General features: G+C 41.8%; 1 protein-coding gene across 13 annotated transcripts in view; it reads right to left on the bottom strand.

The window, feature by feature from the left end:
• POC1A (POC1 centriolar protein A) overlaps positions 1-22,370 on the bottom strand; it is a 94,585-nt gene that overhangs the window by 45,145 nt on the left and 27,070 nt on the right. For 10 of the 13 annotated variants that reach the window (XR_015274803.1, XR_015274802.1, XR_015274804.1 and 7 more), the window contains one exon: positions 11,766-11,903. Coding sequence is in view for 7 of the 13 variants with exons in the window: in XM_086845346.1 (XP_086701472.1) it covers positions 11,766-11,903 (138 nt within the window). In the remaining 6 variants the exon portion in view is untranslated. Of the gene's footprint in view, positions 1-6,578; positions 11,904-22,370 lie in introns of all 13 variants that reach the window. The other 3 variants (XR_015274807.1, XR_015274806.1, XR_015274805.1) reach the window with 3 other exon arrangements.

Below are 22,370 nucleotides of genomic sequence, written 5' to 3'. Positions count from 1 at the left end.
ACACACTGCACACTGTACTCTCAATGAAATAAGCCAAATAAAATGCTAAATTAACAGGAATATTTCAAGGTATTTCTAAGCTGGAACTACAGTGTCAACATTCAGCAGGTAGAGCCCTGCATGACTTCAGAGATGAGCAATAGAAGACAGTGGGCACAAACAAAGCCTTCCTGCAGACAACACCAAGCACCCATTTCAGCACTGATGCTTTCAGACTCTGCATTTCCCTTCCTGAACAGGTTCATGAGGCACCAGACCCTGGAGAGCCACCAGACACATTTCTGCTAACAAGACACACAGATTTTAAACAATTTTGCTCGGTCACGGCTCCGATTTTACCTCTTTGCTTCCAACCATTTCCTCCCTTCACTGAACACTATGGGTCTGCTGTAATTAAAACACTCAAAACTTGCTGGAGAAGCACCATGCCAGTCAAGAAAGCCTTCCCAGCCCAAGACAATGCAACAGAAGATGGAGGGGAAAACCTCCAAGTGTCAATATCTACCTCAACATAATGCCTACATTTCTTTGTGTAATCCAGTTACCCTGCAAAGGATTGTTCTCTTTCTCCTCGAGCTGAAGTCATCATGTACAGGATGCACAGGAAGAACATTTTAACCACGTGGCAATAAAAGCTTCTGCTGAAAACCTTTTATTGATCACGCCAAGATAATCAAGGGCCCCAGCTATGCACAACCACTTTCAGCTTCCAGAGACACCAGAATGGCTGATAAAGGGTGGTGATGATTTAATGCTTTAATATCCATAAACTTATCAGCAACGATCAATAGCTTCACATTTGGGCATTTTTGCTGCATAAATAACATCCTCTGCTAAAAACAAAGGATGCTAAGAATCCTGGACTTTAATAAAGTAATTCAAATAAACTTGGACAACCGCTGTTTGTATAGCAGTTATACATAGAAAGCCTTTTAATAGCGCATTTCGTAAGCACATCTCTAAGTGCCTGACAAAAGCAAGCAGGTCTCATTATCCCCATTTTACAGCTGGGGAAACGAAAGCACAAAGAGAGGAAATAGCTTGGCTAAAGCCACTTGAGACTAAGAAAAGTCTGCTGTAAAATGATTTGGGGAATGAGACAAGTTGTGGGGGAGAAGAGAAAACAGACATAGTAAAAACAACAGCAGGCATAAGGCAAAGCCATCTTGCATCAAGGAAGTCAGGAAGGGCTTGAGGTTGTCCAGTGCATCATAATGCACCTTTTTTTCCTCCCCAAACATAGTTCAAAGTTTACTTCTAATATATTTCTTATTTCTGATCTGTGACACAGCAGAAGAGCTCTTCTGCAGCTGTAGAAAGCTTCACCTGAAAGAATAAACCCTGCATTGCCTAAATATGCCATAGGCTACAGCACCAGCTGCATTTCAGTATTTTCTTCCTCTGTTTCCATCCCTTTGAGGCACAGGAACTGAAATACACAGAGAACCAGAAGAAACATCGTGGAGCCAGCAGGTAACATCCCAGGTGCCCCAGTGCCAGCAGGAGCCCTCCCATCTATTCAAAGGAGAGAAGACTTAATCTTTTCCACATCTAGCCATGCCATTGCCTAGTGACTATCTTGGAGACCAGGAACAAAGGTACCAAGGGCAGAACACAGCAGGCTGAATGTCTACCAGGGGTTTACAGCAAAGATCTTATCCTTCAAGCAACCAGACAGAGAATGAAAACCAGTAGGGGTCCTGGCTTTTCCATCTAAAAAATGAACTAGTAATTCAACACTCCAATAAAAAGAGGGAGAATGAAGCATTGCATCAAATTTCCTTTAGAAAGATAATCAGCTGAATTAACGTCCCAATCACACTGCCCTGCCAGAAGCAATGCCCAGATCACTCGTGGTTCCTCTGTTCCATGATTTACTGCCACCATGATCCTGTCAATAGGAGTTAAGAGCTCTTACACACAGCACCATGAGACGCAAGTAAAGCAGATTTCACAAAGTGTTGAATTTGTGAGAAAGCTGTAAGGAAAACGCTTATTGGAATGGAAATTGCATGTAAGTATAAGCAGAAACTTGCAGTAAGTATTTTTTGGAAACTAAAAGTGGAAAAGTAGCAGTCAGAGATGAAATTCAGGAAGTCCAAAGTAGGAATCAATGACTACAGTCCATTTAGATGTGAATATATGATGAATATAAATAGACAGGGCATCTGACATCCTAGGAAGGTATGGGAAAGCACAAATACTGCCCAGCTGCTATAAGTGCTATATTGCAACTTGCACAGAAAAGCTCCTTTATTAGCAGCTGAAAGTTTTACAATATTTCCACGCTGCTATATATAAAGCAAGTCATTCTCAGGAGGCAAATGAAACTGCACCCATTCAACTCCAGCATGCTTTTGCTATGGCTTCTCCAAGATAACAAACTAGCAGTTAAGCCAAGGAGGAGAACACTGTTAGCCAGATCCAGTGAGGATTCACTAGAGCCAGGTTTGCACTCTGTGGCAGGATCTGGGCTTCCTGGTGTGTCAGGAATACATTTTCCATTATGCACCAGGGAGTAAATGCCAGATAATTTATTGAGGTCCTGGCTCAAATTGGCAGAAGGGTAACAGCCTAGGCTTAAACAAGAAAAAAAGACCAAGCTATTTTTTAAGGAGTATTTCTGACATTACAGTAATATACTGAGCATTACTATGGGCATCAGAAGAGAATACAGGAATTTTTCACAGAAAACTTGAATCACTTCTACCAACACTTCCTGCAACATTTGTCTTCATTTGTCTTCACAGACTCAACACTGAAAAAACCCACTTTTCTCTTTGGAAACATTAATGAGAAACTATAGAGAAATAAAAAGTTGCCTCCTATTTACTTGAAAATTCTGGGGAATATTCACTTCCATCCTCCCCCAGGACACATAAACTGAGGCACCCAGTAGTCAAGCTTGCTTACCTGATGACAAGCCTCTTATGATATTCCTCCGTGTTATTTTTACAACCCAAATAACAGTGATTTGGGATGCTGTTCCAAGATGCTTTCATCAGTATCTTTTCCTTAGTCCCTCTTAAACATGTTTGATTAAGCAGCAGATTTAAAAGCCACTGGCCTTGGGGTTGAAGCTTCTGCAGCAGCCCTGGAGGGGCTTTGGAGGAGGACAGATAAAGGGAACCAGGTGCTAACTGAATGCCAAAAGAAACCAGTTCCACCAGCACCTAAGGAAACCTGAAGAGCAGAGTCCAGAGCAAGGGAGCAGAAGTGACCAGCAAGCCTCTGGAGCAGCGGTGGAGTCCCTGCCAGGAGAGATCCAGCCAGCCAGATGGCTGCAATGAGCTAAAGCAGGACTTAACCTGGAGCTGGGGGCAAGGCGGGCAAGGGAATAGAAGGGTGGAATAACTAATGTTCAGCTCACCCTGCTAAGGGGCACTCTCTGCAAGGCCAAAGGTGCTGCACAGGGCCTTTCCAGTATGCAGTCACAGTGGCTCTGAGTTAGCCATGTAATAGCACAGGGGACAGAGAACTGCCTGACTGATCACCAGTAATCAGGGAACCTCCCCCAAAACTGCTGTGTAGGGACACAGCAGTTCCTCAGACCGAGTAAGAACAGCTTGTCTGAACCTACAAGGGATATGATCCTGCACAGTGACTGCACCACAGATGTATTCTTTGCTCTGTGCAGGAAAAATAGGACACTTGCACTTCTATTCCTATTTCTTCATAGCAGAAAATCCCTCTCTCCATTGATCTCAAAGGAAGCAGAAGTAGTTTTCTAGCTTTATTTAAAAAGATCCTCAAAAGTTTGCTCCACTGTTTTTTCTAAGCATATACTAAAAGATTTAGCAGAGCACTAACATACCAAACAGCTCAAAGAAAAAACATTACTTCTGCCTCTTCAGATTCTTCATCCCTGACATGTTAACTTATGAAGACAGCATTTTCTTCTCAATTTATAAAAAAAACCCACCCACAACAAACACACAAGAAATTAAGAAGTTGGTAAGTTTCTGTACCCACAGTTTCTCCACTCCACTGTGTGGGTACAAGGAAGAACTTAGGGATTGATGGTTTTTAAGAGGTCCACTAAAGACTACAGATGGCCCATGGATTTACAGAATGAGACTTGTCATGTTTGACCTGGAGCTGCAGGTTAAAGAGCTCTGCCCTCTGTAAAAAGCATGGCCAATTCAGGTGTGTACTAAAAGACACCCTGCTGTAGCTTCTTGTGATTTTCCCTAAAATTAGCAATTTCAGAGTCCACTTTATTCACAAACACAGCCAAGAACTACAAGTGAACTGCACCATAAAAATGCTGCCTTAGCATCCAAGGGCATCCCAGTAAATTAAGCTTGGGAGCCCTGTCTCTAAACTAATGCAATGAGTGAAACAAATTACCACGGGAAGGGTTTGCACCTACCTACCTTTTACAGGAGGAAAAAAAAAACTTCATTCCCGCCACTAATCACAGTTTACAACTCCAAACTGCAGCTGCAAGACTGAAAGGCTCATGGGAGAACTTATGCAGCAGGAGTTCAAGCATGAACCTGTTTGGCAAGAACAGCTTCTCCTCCTCTCATAGTGGGTTTTGCCCCAACATGCTGCCAGTGCCCCTCCACCTCAGCAGCTGCACTTGGACCCCCAGAGCAGATCCCTGCTCTTACCAAAAGAGCTGGGCTGCTCTCCTCGTGTGCAAATGGTAATTTAACAGCTTTGAGATGGCATCCAAGCCAGCTACACATGTCTGCAAGCTCTGAAGCATTCTCAGCAAGAGCTGGCAGTTCAGACTGAGGAGATAAGTCTCATCTCACAGTAGAACAAGGCATGAAGCTTTCGCAGCAATTAACACTTCATGTAGCAAACAAATTCCTGCCAGGACCAGCCTTACTCCATTGGTCAAAGCCTTAACCTCAAAGTGGATTTTGGTTTAAAATAAAATGTGGGGTTATTTCTAACAGAAATGATAGCTCCTCATGTGCTCAGACTAAAACAAGATGTGCTACCCCAAACATTTTAAATCAGGTCTGTAGCTCCTCACCATCTCAACGGTTTTGAAAGCAAACTCTAAGGTGAATTCTCACAAAGCCTATTTGCATAGAATATTTTACACCAGGCTGAGTTAGTGAAGACTCAGCACTATCCCATTCTCCAAATCAACACCATGAATTTTCTTTGGTTTACTTTGTAAACATGCTTCAAATTCCACAACTTTTATTGCTCCTACAACACACACAGCTCCCGTGTGGCTGGACAGGAACATCTTGGTCAGAGCTGCTGTACAGCTCAGTACAGGAAGTTCCACAGACCCCTCAACCAAGGTTTTGAACATCCATCCAAGGCTCACCCTGGGGTCACATGGATTAGGAATACATGACTATGCCTGCAGAAGGACAAATGCCAGCAGCAGCCTGGCCTCATCAGGATGCCTACCTAGAGATCTGCTCAAGTTGTGTTGCTAAACAACCTCTTTGTCTGTTCTCTACTGCAGGGCATGAGAGTTTATAGTCCCACCAGCACTCTTCATACACCATCCAAACATCATCCTCAGGCTACTGAGGACACTTGAAAAATAAGTAACTTTTTTCTGTTTAGCAGCCCAAAGCACTACAAGAAGGAAATGGTTAGTTAGAAAACTCAAAATCAGTACTGCTCAGCTACTCTTCCCTTATTATTAAAATGAGGGTGGTGAGGCCCTGGCCCAGGTTGTCCAGAGAAGCTGTGGCTGTCCCATCCCTGGAAGTGTCCAAGGCCAGGCTGGATAGGGCTGTGAGGAACCTGACCTGGCAGCAGAGTTGGAACTAGATGGTCCCTTCCAACCAAAGCATTCTATCATTCTCAGTTTCCATCTCTCCTTCCACCTCCCAGCACACCTCACTTTCTCCAGAATTACCTGGATTACAGTTTACCAACCCTTTCACTAAATTATAGGAGCAACTTTGGTGTAATGCACAAAGTCCTGTGGTACTCAATACAGCAACAAGTGACCACTGTGCTTTTTGCAGGCAGAAAACCACACAAGCATACCCAAAAATTCTAGTACCATCCAGTATTTGCCAGAGCAAGCAGCATGATCAGTACCAGTATTACAGTGACCAAAGGGACCCTGGGGCACAGAAAAGGTTGTCCTTTGTATTAAATCAATTCTAGCTACCAAGACAAGCCACAGGCTCTGCCAATTTCATCCACATAGGGTAGAGACACAAGGGACATAAGTCCTTCACAAATGAGTCTTTCCATTTACAGCCCTCTGACCAGAAATGTTTCATCACATGTTGCTGTTGCCTTAGTCTTGACAGTTGATCAGCCAAAGCTAAACTGATGGCACTTAGATCCTGCATGTTTCTAGAAGAGAATGGCTGATGGTTTCTGTGCAGCTTCCTTGGTGCAGAGCTCCCAGACCCCTGGGGCTGGGCCAGCACAGCAAAAGGAGTCAGGAGACTCCCAGGTTCACCAAAGACACAGCCAATCAGGATGAGCTACAACAAAATGCCCAAACATGCACCATGACAGCAACTGCACAATATAGAGGTTAGAACCCCAAATGACCAGAGGTCTTCCCCAACCACAAAGACTTCAAAGCCTTCCCATATCCATCCCCTGCCTCTGAGAGGATGCAAATCACTCACCTAAATGAACTCAGCTGCTGGTATCCAATAGCTGAATAACAATTTATATTAATCTTCAAAGTCTGCTTGTGAAAACAAATTGTGGGAGTTGTTTAGTATTCCTTCCCATTGAAGGAAAATGGAAGGTGAAGGTCCTGTGAGCATCCAGGGAGAGGATCAGCACTTCTGGAGAGCCAGCCTTCACACAGTGTCCTGCTAACACAGCAATATCCCTCAGAGTGCATTTAATTTAAGCAATCTTAGGAGAAAAATGTATTTGCATCAAATATTTTGGAAGTAAATTTCATGGGGAGTGGGGGGGAAAGTAGCACTGTTCAATGACACAGAGGACTGGCAACAACCAGGGTACTTAATTTGAGTGAGAGATCAAAGCTACTGAATCTCTAAGAGATGTGTCTGACTCACAAGAAATAGCCTCTATGTCCTTTAAATTCAGACTTAAAAACCAAACTCATCTGACACTCCACAGATTTTCAGATGAGATCTTTTTTATTAGTGTTTCAGATTTCAAACAATTTCTCTTGGAATAAAAATTACTTGCAGTTTTTCTCCCATATTTGGTCCATCGGTCTTCAGGTCTTGAGAGCAACACAGAAACCAAGATACTTGTGCACAGCAAAGGTAGAAGCACTTGGGACATGATCCCCCTGCCACTGCCAAGTATTTTTTCTTGACTTGTAACTACTTGAAGTCATAAAAGCATATATTTTACTAAACCAGTTGCTTAATTTACATTCAGTACCTCTCAAAAGAGAGGCCACATTCATCCCTCACCAACACAGGCTTGAGACTGCATCTCAAAAAAGGAATAAAAATTGGATTTTACTCGTTTTTATTACTAAGCACTGGACACACAAACATTTTCAGCTTTAATTAAAAAAGCAACTCACTTGTGTCCAAGTTTTTTTTATGCTAAAAAAATAATTTACAAAAATTCTTTTTCTGCCTGCAATGTTTTCTGGAGTGAAATAATCCTTTAATCTCACATGAGCTAGATTGTCCTTCAATTCAGGCTTTGGGTTATTTTACAGATTTATCAAGTCCTCTCCATTTCACTGTGTTGTTTTCTCCCAGCTTCAATGCAAGATTAGTTTGGGAAGCATACAAAGCCATTTCCTGTGGGTGGATTATCACAGCTATTTATGAATTTTTATGCTAACCTGATCCTGAACTCTTCATTTGCAGAAGACATCTTCCTTCCCACATAAAGCCAGCAGCTTTTGCCTCAGTGCCTGCTGCCCAGAGACAGAGCAAACACAGCAGCTGGAGGTGTTTGAGTGAGGATGAGAGTACATTAAACCCAAGATGACCACTGCAAATACAAGTTTTCCACTGCAGCCAAGACAGCTACTCACAGATGATCTTTTCAGAAGAGCAGCTCAGCTGTAAACACAAGAAATGCACCTGAACCAAGCAAATCTTTGATATCTGCTACATTTTTGTTTCAGCCAAAACACCTTTCTGTGCCTGGCTACCCAGGAGAGAAAATCACCTTGTTTTCCCCTTAAACTTCAATATTCACCGCAGCTCTTCATATAGGCACTGAGATACTGAGATCCATTCTTCAGTAAAAACGAATAAATTCATAAACAGTTCGCATTTTCATCCTTTTCACGTCTCTGAAATGCCAGTAGAGGACTTTTAAACACTGAGACACTGACAAGAGAATAAGCTGCAGGAAAGGGAGGAGCAAAGCATCAGTATTGTACATTTATTACTCTCATCTCCCTCATTCCTTTGCCAGATGTGAATTGCTTATTTTCCTACAGAGGGGAACTAGGGTAGCTAAGTAATCCAAAACTACTGGGAACAACTGGCTTATGCCCAGGTCTCAACTTCACTCTTCAAGGCAGCAGAATTATTAAGCATATGCTACTCTTCTGAAAAAGACCCATGTAAGGCCAAACACAAACTGCTTTTAGGAAAAATATGAAGATCCTGTCAGCTCACATTAGACCACTTTCTTACAAGTAAAAGATATCCTGACAGAGCTTTGGAGCAGAGGAGGGAAAAAAAGGTTTCATTGAATCAAAGACCAGTTGAAAGAAAGTTGCCAAAACTTTAAAGAATTGAATCATATCAACAACACAAGAAGGAAGCTTAGCCAAGCTTCTATTCACTCTTGTGATTACTGCTAGTTGTGATACACAACAGCCACTGGATTCTTTTAATCCATCTCTCTCTGGTAAGAACTGAAGTGCCCAGCTGAAGGAGCAAGTCTGCTCTGCTGTATCCTCCTGTGTGGGGCACAACACCTCCACAGCCTCAGTGATTGGTGACTGGCTGGAAGAGACCTCTGAATTGAATAAAAACAATCTCACTGAATTCAAGCACATGACACCTCATTTCATCTGGAAATCTACTGCCAGCAGAAGGAAGGTACTAATCACTGGTGATGCAGCTTCAAGTGTGCAGCTCAGAACAAAGCTGTGTGCTGGCAAGAGATGACAGCCTACAGCTGATGTCTCACTATCACCTCTTTCAGCAGAAATTGGAAGTATTTTCTCTCCTTCCCACTTCTACATGATACCAGGTTTAAACCTTGAAATGACAGCTACAGAAAAAATATTAGGAAAATAAATTTGGCTTAGATCTGCATAATTTCCCAAAGTAGTTTATCACAACTTTAACCTTCCCCCACCGGTACTTTACATGATGGTAACACAGTGTTTCATCTACAATAAGAACAATGAACCCAGGAACTCAAGATACCACATCAGAAATTAATCCAAGCTCCTGTGGAGCTAACAGATTAAATTCCTGAAAAGCCCATGGATGGATATATCAATAGAGGGTTTCTGGAAATGTCATATGTTTTTTCCCTTCAGCTGGATGGCCCTGCTTATGCCCTTAGAATTCTCTTTAAACACACAATACTCGGGAATTATGATTTCAACAGAGCACTAGAAGCATCTTCAGCCCTTCTCCAAGAACAGAAAATAATGACACCTGTTAAGTGTTATGTATGACGCTACGCTTTTTGAAGAAGCAGTGGTGTCCTCCTTTCACAAAGGGAAGTCAGCAGGCCCAAAGCTGATACACACACACACACACACATTGGTTTGAATCTGCTGCCTGCAGAGAGCAGCATCCATTTGTGCTTTGGCAGAAATGCCTTGGAACAACAACCAACCCCACAGCACCAGGCACTTCTAGTTCCCTTGGATCTCCACACACCACAGCTCCTACAAGAGCGCAGCCATTGCATGGAAGAGGGGTAACAGTGGCTCTGCTGGAGCCGCATTCCAGAGCTGTATTCCCTTCTCCCAACAGCCAAAGTTGGAAAAGCCAAAGTTCAGACACGGAAATCAACACCCTCCACACCTGCCTTGCTACCTGCCCACATCCCTCTTCTCTGAGATGCCTTCTGCCTTAGTCCAGGAATGAGGAATTCTTCCAGGCTCATTTGATAAAGTTTGTTTGGTGTCGGTTTGTGTCGCTGCTAAATACCAAAACCTTGGCATGAGAACGGCATGTCAGGGACATCTGTACAAAAGCATTAAAATGGTGTTAATACAGCATACCCAGAGTAGAACCAATGGGAAATGAAGTACCTCAAAGATGGTAAAAATGCTACAAGAAAGGTAAAAGGTTGAAGAACACAGTTACTCGAGGTAGCTTTTTGGTTTTTTACTATTTCAGGGCTATTTCCAATTTTATCCTATAACGTACTAATTTATTCCTCCCCCACTGATCTCAATTTCTCTTTCTGCTAGGTTTAAAACAACATTTAGAATTTTCTACGGTTACACAATATCTTCAACAGAGATATTTGCATTGCTTATATTTAGGTTAAATCCCACACGTACTGTTTACTGCAATATTTGCCTTCTCTAAACACCTATGAAGTTGAAAAGGAGCCATTACACATCCATCATCAGAAATGTGGATGTGATTTATGTAATGAAAGATAACAATCACATTCCAAGCTTACTAGGGAGACATAAAAATAGTATTAAAATATTTTGTGTATACACCGGGTTGCTTTTAATCACAAGTATGAGGGCCCAGTGTCACACAAGATTTCCCTCCCCTCCTCCAGTGCTCAGTGTTTTAAAGATCACAGCAAAAGTGCTTTTTTGCATTTCTGCCAAGTGAACTTAAATACCTTTTGGGTTTCATCCTACACTATTTTAGACTGCCTGTAGTTGTGGCATGTTTTTTAATCTCTAAATCAGTTTTCAATCTCCTGATGGGCCCTCCAACCCATCATCTTACACTCTTTGACAAGTAGCTTGACAAGTTAACTCTCTCAAGAGCAGAGAGCTAACTCAGACTACTAATCAGTATGTTCAGTGCCAAGTGTTTAAGACCTACTTGTTCTTCCTTAGAAACAATGCTTAAACTCACAGAAAAACCCTCCATTTTTCCATCCTACCACCATGGTCTCAGCTACAGGAGATCTCCAATGTTTACAGTTCCATGCTTTCTCCCTGCTTCTCACATACCTCAAAAAACCACAATGAAATTCAGGTCCAGACAACCAGAAACAGTATTTCTCCACAATGAGCAGTTATTTAGTTAATCAAAAAACACTTCTATTCCCAAATTCTTATGAAGTAAACACATTCTGTGATGATCACCATTCATGGCTGGTTCTGTTCAAGCATTGCTTAGTGACTCCAAGAAAGAACTGTTTGTTAATGTTTTAGCAAGGGATTAGTTGTTTGTAGCTGTGGGTGAAAAGCATGTTCCAGCAATGAAGCACAGAAGGGCCCAGACTTGTTGATGGGAGGAGGATTCTGCAGAAATTGGACTGTGTAGGTGAATGCTGGGTGGGGGGAAGGAGCAGGATCTGAACAGAGTTCACCTATAGGCTGTGGTATAACGGAGGAGGGAAGAGAGACAGAGATTATTCACCAAAACACAGTTGTTCTGCCAACCCCTCCTCTAGGCATCACCTTGGATAAACCCTGGCTAACAGCACAGTCTATCAGAGCTGGCTCCAGCAGCATCTGCCGCGCTGCAGCATAAAGAAACTGGGGAAGAGCAGGGCCTAAGGTGGAAGTCAGTGCAAGAGAACTGATAGAGATAAGAAGCAAATGATGAAAGACTTATCAAAACACTACTAAAAAGCAGAAGTTTTGAACTAGCTATATTATTGTTCTATGAAACTATTGCAAAATATTTCCAATTCTTCCAGTCACAGCTACCTTTGTCAACAACAAATTAAAAAGCAAATCATACCTGAGTCAGAACATCCAGCTGTCCCATAATATGCTCCAAGGTATTTGCAAGACTGGTCTCCTCCTCTTGCTGCTCATGGGTCCTACAAGAATCTCGAGTTTTTGTTTTCTTATGATGAATGCTACAATCCATTTCTGACTGCAAGAAAAACAAACAGACATAATCTGCTATTGCAATGCAAACTGCACAGGGATTTCTGTTCCACGGAGGGTAAACAGTAAAGGACAGTTTATGCTGGGACAGTCTATGCTATTCAAACAGCAAAGGAGGAAAGGAATTGTTCTTGCCACAGCTGGAAAAGGAAAAGCTTCTGCTGACTTGTCTGCCTGCTCCAGGTGGAGGGTGGTTTTGTTGTTTTCTGGGGAGTTTTTGTGTGTGCTTTTGTTTGTTTTTAAACCACCACCAGGAAAGGCAAACCTTAAGATAAAAATCTTGCAGCAGTCCTGCAAGGTTCAAGCTTTTCTATGTGCAAAGAACTTTGGTGTGTTCTTGTGGTACACAGGCACAGACTACAGGTAAGTGAAGACTTACTGGAGCTACTTAGGGAAGCACTACATCCCAATGACAGGAATTAAGTAAGCTACCCAGAGGAGTCTGATTATTTCACTCCAACAGTAAAGTTAAAGCCTCTCTCCATGTTTGGAATTTGAAATAAGGCAAAGACATTGTACCATAGTTAAGTTCAGCAGAAGCAAGATGTCCCAATATGCACTGGAACTGTTTTGATTTAGTAATTTTAATTTTGTTTATCTCTTGAACTGGTTTTCTTCCTCAACGAGATTACGAACAAGTTTACTTTGAAGTTTCAACTGTTTTAGTTACGCAAGCTTGAATATTTCATTCAGAATAAATTAAGTTTGAAAAACACAAATAGATCTCTACTAAAGAATCTATTCTTCCTTCCTTTTCTTTCAAAATGGTATCTTTCTTGTAGAACAAACACCATTTGCATTGTTTATCTGCCTTATTGCCAGTAGAAGCAGTTCAGAGAAGTTTAACTAAAGGAGGTAGCCAACTGGTTAAGCAACTGCAGACTTCAGTTTCTCAATTTACACTAATGGACAAAATTTGAACTGAAAGCCAAGATCACAGCTCTCAAAACGCACTTCTCCATGGCCCAATGCCTGGTGCAGCTCCATCCCATGCACTTATTACTCACACAAAGTTTACAAATCAGCAAAGCAGCAAGGAATTCTGACAGATTGAAAATAGTCTCCAAAAGTACTTCCACATGTACTTTTTCTAAGTAGAAATGAAGATTTGCCTCTGTCTCCTCTCTCCTATGCAACAGCAGGAATGCATTTCTCACCAGCACAGTACTGACTTACCTGCTCCTCTCTGTGTTTGATGCCAGATGTGTGCAGATGTGCAAATAAACTGAAACAAGACCAGCTCACATAACTTTAACCACCAAACTGTTCAGTACATGACGAGGATACATACATGCATACAAAAAATTTATCTATTTTAAAAACCCTTGTGCTGCTGGGAGCCACTGACTGAGGCCACAGAAAGGCTTCCAAGGCTGAGATCCAGCTCAAGACACAGGCAGAATATGCAATAAGTAGTACAAGAAGCAGCAGTGTGAGTACCTAGGGAAGGTGGAGACTAGAGGGGGTGAGCAAGAGAAAAAGATGCAAGAGGCTGCAGCAGTAGCAGCTTTGACAAGAGACTGCCTTGCTGCTGGCCACCAATTGCTAGTAGGAGCTGACCATTCTTCCAGCCCCTGCCCACCAAACCATCCTCCTATAGCCCAGCCTCACATGGCCAGTTCTGCCTAAGGAGCAGGAGAGAAGGGGAAGGTTTAAATGACAGCTGCTCCACAGGGATCCCTGTGCTCCACCACAGGCCTGGGATGCAGCAGTGGTATCAGGTGGTACCAGCCACACCAGCCTCTGCTAATTTCCTTCCTCCCACCTGCTTGAATAATTTGGATTATCTACAGGCCCCTGGCCAACACAGCCCACACTCCAGGTCACAAAGCACTGCCTCGATATGGGAGCCACACTCCAGCTACTCCTGTAATGCAGGAAGCCTGAGAGCCACACACTGCTCACCAATGCATTGATTTAATCAACTAAAATGTATTCTTGCAGAGATGAGATCAATCCAGTCTTAAAAACCTGCTATTTGCTGCTTAAAAAAAAGTGAAAACAAACAAAAACCACAAACCACTGCTTTTCAATGGGTAACTAGCATCAAAAAACATTTTCTTTCTATTTTAAAGCTAACTAGCTTATGCTGATGATGTAACTTCAGGCCAGTCAATCAAGGCACAGCAGAAATTTTAGTGAGCTAACACTACATACAACCTGCACTTAAAAACCCCAAATGATGATGAGCTATCCTCTTCAAAACCCATTAGAACAAGCTGACTCACAGAGGAGAAAAATGACTGTACCAACAGATTTTCTCCATCTATCTTTATAGCGTATGTCAGACAGCTTTTCATAAAAAGCTTCAGGGTTGAACTCTGAGTCTATATTCTCTTTGCTACAGTTCACAAAGTTTAAGAGTCTGGCAAAGGCAGTACTGCAGATACCTTCTTACATTGATGCTTTAGGGGTCAGGTGGTCCCTCATCATGTCAAGTTGAAACCAGAGCTGTCAGATGCCACATTCTGCTGCTCACCTCACAGGCTACGTACCACCCCCACAAAAAGCCACCTCCATTATAAGGCCATGGGGCTCCTGAAGGCAACAGCCCCAAGAACATTTGAAACCAAGAACATGACAACATGGCATACTGTCCCATTTCAAACACCACAGCTGCTTGAAAGGCTCCTTACTGCCCATCATCAAAATATCCCACAAGCTACAGCCTTCAGCAATGAGGTTCTGAGCTCTCTGTCTGAACCAGGGACACAGCAGCCAGCAAATAAACACTGTGACAGTGGGTCACAGCAGTGTCTTCCAAAAAGGAGGCTTCCAACTGACAAAGGTCTTTGACTATTCGGTTCTAGGAAGTATGCACCCAGCTGAGGAGGAACCAAACTGCCTCCAGACTGGAACATTTTCAAATTTCGTAAATGCAGACTAAATCAGCTGCTGTTCCCAAGAATGAACCAAAAAACCCTTAGAAACCTAAGAAGCCTTAGACAGACTCCAGGAACCCTTCTAATGACATTTTATATCATCTGAGCCAGCCATTAGGAATTTAAATTCTAACAGATTTTAGAAAATCATTGCAAAAATTCAAAATTGTGTCAGTCTCAGTACCAATGACCATCACGACTACAGGCAGAGACACCTGTGTTCCCATCTGATTCACCTGTGGGCAAAGTGCCAGCTGAATCCTGGGGACCAGAAACTATGGCACTGCTGCAGAAGTTTAGTTCATTTCAGTCAGAGTTCAAGGGTGCAATTTATTTGGTACAACCAAACAAAAGTCTTTGCCATTAAATATCTTATTACAACATCTGCATATTAAACACTGGGAGTAGAGCAAGAAGCAGCTGAACATTAAAGGAAGAAGAGATGAGCAGTTTCAGAATACAATACAGCTCTCAGTGACAAAGGGAAAACAAAAGTGATTTATTTATAGCAACCACTTAAAGACAGCACAAGGCAACCACTTGGGGGAAGGGGAAAATTAATCAGCCTTCATTCCAGAGGTCTCTTACTGAGCCTCTTATGAAAATTGTTCTGGCTAAACAGCATCCTGGCCAGCAATTACAGGGGTTGGGGGGGCAGGTATGAGCTAAACAACACATGTAGCAAACTGCATGAGGCAACTGAAAAATACCATTTTGCTTCTTAAATGGTGTCCTTCTGATCCTTAGAAGACATATTGATACAATAACCACCTACTTCAGTTTTAAACCTACTAATAAAATGTAGGATTCTTACAATGAAGCCCAGAGGAAATATTTCTTTTCCCTTTTCCTCATCTCTCTCCACTGGAAGGGAAGAATTGAGTGGTGTGAAGGGGGTAGGTTTGGCTCTACCTTTAAGTCCCTTTCAATTAATTAACACAGAGTATTTACTCTTTTGGGGATTTTGTGTTTTGGTAGTTTTTTGGTTTTTTTTAAAACAGTATGATGTTGCCAAGAATTAATTTTCAAATATCTAGAAAGACAGCACACCGCTTAAACAACACATACATCCAATGTGTTCAACACAGACCTTCAATGTATTAAAATTCCCTAGTACAATCAAATTCATTATCTTAGCTGAAAAAAATCCCCTAGAAACAGAGCAGCAGAAAACCCTCTAAGGTGGTGTATGTACTTCATCTGGACCCCAATTCTACTCATCCAAAGAAAAGAGAAACACCTTTAAAAGTCTATTTTGAGGAGTCATTTTCACCACAGGTAAAATACTTTAAATGTGTTCCTGAAGAGCAACAGTGACATCCAGTGGAAGCACATCAGCTTCAAGGTAAGCTCCACAGGAAGGTCAGATGGAATACACCATGCTAGATAGGAGGGCTCATGAACAGCTGAGAAGTAACCTCAGTTCTCTCAGCTGCACACAAAGTATCATTGAATGAGCACAGGCACACTTCTCTGGCCTGGAAAGGCATCCCCTCTTCAAGGCAGCACTGAAATTTCTGGAGCAATCAAGATTTGCATTACTCCACATCTACTGTCCAGACCAGCAAAGGGTAACAACTCAATTTAGAGGATAAGTTGAATTAGCTTTGTGAAACATTTTATATGATCATTCATCCATGCTATACTCTTACGTCAGAATTCAAGTTGCAATAATGCAGGGAATTTGGAAGGGAGAGAAAGGAAACAGAAGGGAGGTGAAAAGAACATTACCTACCTTTGATTTTTGCTTCAGACAAACAGTATGTTGGGTTTGATGCAACTATTTACGCAGAACCCTCCTCCCTATTGGTGTTACTAAAAAAAAAACCACTAAAATTTGGGACCTCTACTGTAACAGCCATGTTACAACATAGGCAAATAAATTGTAAGCGCCTGATAAACTCAGGAAGAAATAAGAGTTAATAGGGACATCTCAAACCCATTTAAATCCCAAGGCACTCCTGTGCCAAAGCCTAAGTGAAGCACTGGCAGAAGGAGGCAGATGAAGCAGGCTCATGTATTTTAAATGAAACAGCATCAGAGCATCCAGCTCTGCTGACCAAAATGCCCGGAAGGACAGAAACAGGGGAAGAGCTAGTGGCCAGCTAAGGTACTCAAAAATGTACAAACCAGCCTGTCCATACAGAGAAGGCTGCACTTGGACTGAAATTCAGATTTGCCTGCAGAAATACCAGCATCCTATCTCCACAAGTGACCCTGTCTGGCAATCTCCAGCCAAGAGCAGGTCCTCAGCAGAAGGGAAAAGCTGTTTCCTTCCTACATTTCAGTGACCTTGCTCTGTGGTTCACTGTCTATTGGTGCAGTTTACTTACCCCTATAGTCTCTAAGTGTCATTTTCAAATCAGGACAGACAGTAGTACCATCAGCTTCAAGGTAACATTGAAGACAAATGGGAGTTTGGTACCTATTGCATTTCCAAAGGCACAAATGGTATTTTTGTGAAGAGTGAAATGAGAATAGTAATGCCAGACATTGAAAGCCCAGTGACAGATAAAACGTAATGACTACCAGTTGTTAAAAAAAATATAAAATAATAAAAATAAAATAAAAAAAATAAAGCAAGTTTGTATTTCTTGAGAAGGAAAAGCTAAGGCTTCAACATTTTAGATTTCTATTTCCTGCTTTGCTTAGGCATTTTATCTCCCTCAACCAATTTTCCCCTCCTATCAGTCCTAGAGTTTCCTAACAAAATTTTTTCCTAAGGAAATAGGAAGAGATCTTCTGTAATTCAGTATGGAATAATTAAGCTTTGTTGCATAGGTGATGCTCAACTGTCCAACACTGCTCCTGGAGAAAAAAAAAAATTTCAAAGGAACAATTTTGTGTGGGAACAAGCCACAATAGGAACAAAAATGTAAGAATGAAAACCTCTTGTAAGAAATGTCACCAAGAATCGAACTACTTCTTTCTGGTCCTGATTTTTGGAGAAAAAATCTCAAGAAAAGGCAGACAAACATTGAAAAAAATTTTTATTATTAGCCTGGGTTGTCCGGCTACGGGTTCTTTTACACCAAAAACATCAGCCTCCAAGGTAAGACTCACAGTGGTCTCCTGAAGTGGGAGAACTCCTGAATGAGCTTCTAGATCATTCCCTTCATCAGAATAATATGCCTTTTTCAACTGAATTAGGTATATACACACTGTGTAACATACAAATCATGAGCATACCTATTTTGTTATTTATATACATGTATAAAAACGCATGCCGTGTATATGTAAATGCAGACACGGGCACACTGCAACACACACACTTCTTACTCTTGCTAGAAGTTTGAATTTTAGCAGAAAAGTCTGAGATCTTAGAAACTTTTAAAGCTTAAGCTAACTTCATCCATCTGCAAGCTGGCACAGAACTGCAGCTTGAAAAAAAAAACTTAAAAATCTTGCCTCCATCTCATTTCTTTGAATTATGACTCAAGCATTAAAACAAGCCACATACAGCAGCAACCTAAGTGGGAGAATTTACATTAATTAGCCTGAGATGCTGAACTTAAAAGGCAATTTTTATTCTGACCAATAATGACTTGTCAGGACTTGCCTTATTGTTCCAGAGTCTAAGAACAAATCTATTCACTGTAAGATGACAGAAATTAAAAGCTGATCCTCTTATTTCTGGAAGAAATCTTGTCAAACCAGAGCACAGGGGAAAACAGTTGTAGCAGCACAGCTGCTCCATCCACTACCAGGCAAAGCTGTTGCAGGTTGCTGCAGTCATTCAGGCCCCTTGGAAAGCCAAGCTGAGGGTGCTGCCTTTTCCTCTTTCCCATGTTCTTCACCAAGATACTCATCCTCTCACTCAGTGCCCTCTCCAGCTCTTCCTGTAGTCCCTTAGGTACCAGAAGGGGCTCTAAGGTCTCCCTGGAGTCTTCTCCAGGCTAAACAATCCCAACTCTTTCAGCCTGTCTCCATGGCAGAGGTGCTCCAGCCCTCTGATGCTCCTCATGGTCTCCTCTGGGCCCATGCCAACAGGTACACATTTTTCTCACACTGGGGCCCCAGAGGTGAAGGCAGCACTGCAGGTGGGGTCTCACCTGAGCCCCGCAGTGGGGCAGGATTGGCTCCCTCAGCCTGCTGCCCATGGGGCTTTGGCTGCAGCCCAAGACACATTTGGCTTTCTGGGCTACAAGCGCACATCGCTGAGTCGCTTCTTGTCAACCAACATCCTCTTTTTCTTCAGGGCTGCTCTCAATCTCTTTTTCTCTGTTCCTCTTTAAGACCTGTTCCCTCACAAAACAATTACAAGGTCACATCTCTGAACAGGCTTACATAAGTGGATTTCCTTTAATAAAAGGAGAGGCAGCTATGGGTAACCACCTGCAACCACCCTGCATGGGAAGAATGTAGGGAAGAGCTCCTGTGATCAATCACAGCAAATCCCTACAAAGTTTCTGCTTGGACAGCCAAGTAGGATAGAGAACAGTGGAAACATCTTGAGTATTCATCACACTGTTGTTCTTTTAATTAAACAATCTACCTACCTATTCCAGGAGGAAGACAATTGTGCACCAGATTAAAGCTACCTGGAGTGGGAATCCTCAGAAAAGTAAGGTGATAGTAGATCAAGAAAAATAAAAATTAAGCAGACCACATCTTTGCCGTAGACTGAAGTTTGGATCCCTGCTCCAAACATAGGATCCCTCCCTTCCAATGCTTAAAATTAAATAAGCAAAGGGGGTGGGGAAGGTGCAAACAAAAACCCCCATTCACATCCCATCACAAAGAGCTGCAGCTCTATGCAATGAAACCAATTCCCAGGAAGGAATTTCACAGCAAGTTAAAAAAAAAAAGGTACAACAGGATTCAAAAGTATTAACAAATGCCAAAATTAGATACAGTTACCAATTTAGAAGCCAAAAGGTCAAAAAAAGAGGCACATCTGGCCTATGAGTAATTCAGAAGGAATCTGTTTACACAAGGACAAGCTGACAGGATGAACTGCTGCAGTCAGCATGAGACCATGGTCTGAGCACTGGAGGCACCCGAGGTCACCAAACACCCAACCAGCAAAGGAGAGAGGTGGAGTCAGCTCTGGACACTCAGTTATGGACTTCAGATATCTTTATGATCAGATCACGTTTTCTGGAATTTGCCTCCAATCCTATCCAACAGGACTATTTTGAATAATTTACCAGTGAAGAAATAAGCACAATCCAAGACCCGGAGAAAGCTCAAAACACAGCAGCGTCAAAAGAGTTTAAATATCTATCTTAGCTGAAAGAGGCATTTGAAGAATCCCAGGCTACTTGTTTGAAAGTCCTTCCTGCTGAAATGATGCTCTTACCAAGCTTTCCTTTGTGAAGGTCAGCTATGCCTAGAGACTTGGTACCTCCACAACTGAGTGACATTTAACTTCATAAGAACTAAGGATATTTTAAGGTATCTGTGCTCCTGAATTTCAGAAGAGCAGAAAGACGTTTTGGCAAGAGAAAGTCAGAGGATAGTTCTCACTTCTGCCCATATCTCCCAAATTGCCCTACCAAGGGATTACCTCTTTCTGAGTGTGTCTGAGGCAGCTCAGCATGAGTAAGTTTTAAGGTACCTTTTGTTAGAAAATTATATACAGAGGCTGAGGCTAAAATCTCCTCATAAGCCTCCTCCTTTGCAAAGTAACATTTTGCACAGAGTTACAACATGCCTCCAGAAGGTTTATGTTTAAACCTGAGCAAAAAAATCTCTATATGAATGTATATTTCCTATTTTCCATAATATTTCATAGAAAACCTGTCTACACACATAGCTTACACTACAATGCTTTTATTCACCATTTTCAGTATTCAGATAAACAAGCTTAGATAAACACCCAAGCACTTTCTAACTGTCCCTGTGACATCAACCATTCAGCATCTGCTGTGACACTTGACCATACACAGCCTTCCTGGAATTAGTAACAACAGCAGCAAATCTGTCCCATAATGAAACAAGTGTTCTTGCACACTCATGTCAGCTGCAACCAGACATGCAAAGCTCTCCTTGTACTTTAAAAAAAAAAAAAGCCCACCACCAAATCCCCAAAATAAAACACATTATCGGCCCTCTCTGGAAAAAAAATAAATCATATGTTGAATGTTTTCATAACTTATCAGAACAGTGAACACGCCGCCCTCTGACCTGATCCGACACAACTCTTCACCCAGACAGACCCAAATGCTTACAGTTACTGACCCCAGATAAGCCTAAGAACCTATATTTCTGAAATCACCTGAGAAATCCATTCTTCTCATTCTGACTTTCCCTTAGGTCCTCACTACTCAATATTGCAGAATAAAGCATGAATTTACCCTTTAGCTTCTAGATCAAAGCAAGCACACTCACAGGATCAAGGCACAGGACTGCAAGATTTCCATTCTTCCCACCAGCTTCCCACTGCACACACCAGGAGTGTTTGCCCTGAACTTTGGGTTTCAAGGTGATTGATTATGCAACACTTTAAAGCAACAATTGTTAGCTTATAATTTAAGAGTGAGCATTTATTCCAGAGGTACTACTTCTGATCTAACATTTACAGTCTCACAGCTACACTAACATACCTAGAATTCACTTCTGACAGCTTTAGTGGTTTACCATGCCTCCACACCAGCCATGACTGCAATTCTGCCCATGGTGTCCTTCTCTTACATTTACATGAACCCTTGCATGCATCAGTTCTACTTTCAAAGCAAGCTGCATCTCCTAAGCCTCCTATATTTACAGGAAACACCAGCAGATGGGCAGAGCAACTTTGAAGTTTACGTCCATTGTTACAAACACATCCAATACCCTGATTCATAATGAACTTAAACCAACTGCCTGAGAAACCAGAATATTCTAAAGGCTCCAGTCTCCCTCTTCCTAGGGAAGTGAAAATTGGTTTGGAGTAAGTTTGTTTTCAAGCTCGCCAACCTTGACAATATTTCATGACTCTTATCCCACAGCTTATTTAGGATTGTTTTTTCTTCCTATTCAACTTGATGACAAACTAGTTTTGATGTCTGTATTCAGTTATTCTTTCTTGCATGTTAGTCAGCCTCTCCCCATGAGAAACCAGATACTGCACTGAGTGGTTTTACAGTCACTGTTTTCATTAAGATCTGTGCTTTCACAATGCTTAACAAAAAAAAAAATAAAAAATTATACAGCTACACAGCATTATAAGCTCTCCTTGGAAAAATATTCTTACTGACTTAAGGGTGAAAAGATTCATGATTCATGATGTGTCAAGAATAGTGTTCATGTATTTTAGGGGTACCAAAACTAAATAATAACCCATATGGCTTACATTTTAAATGTAATTACATCCTGAAATGTCTGCAGAATCTCAGGATTATTCAATAGGCAGAATCCTGGCACACTAACACAGCAGTAGAGAAAGAAGGAGTAGGTTCACTTTCCATTGAAGGAAAAGGTAACCTTGGCATGAAATCAAGATCTGCAGGTGGCAGCTTCAAGTCTGAATTTGACAGAAAATAACTATCTCACCTACCCAAAAAACACCAAAATAAGGAATTCACTATTAAAAAAGCAAGTGCTTGGCTCAACACAAGAAAGAAATTAAAATACAGTGAAATTTAAGT

This window comes from Cyanistes caeruleus, chromosome 11 (assembly GCF_971803275.1).
Source record: "Cyanistes caeruleus chromosome 11, bCyaCae1.hap1.1, whole genome shotgun sequence".
Taxonomy (NCBI): domain Eukaryota; kingdom Metazoa; phylum Chordata; class Aves; order Passeriformes; family Paridae; genus Cyanistes; species Cyanistes caeruleus.
This window is presented reverse-complemented; position numbering and strand designations above follow the sequence as displayed.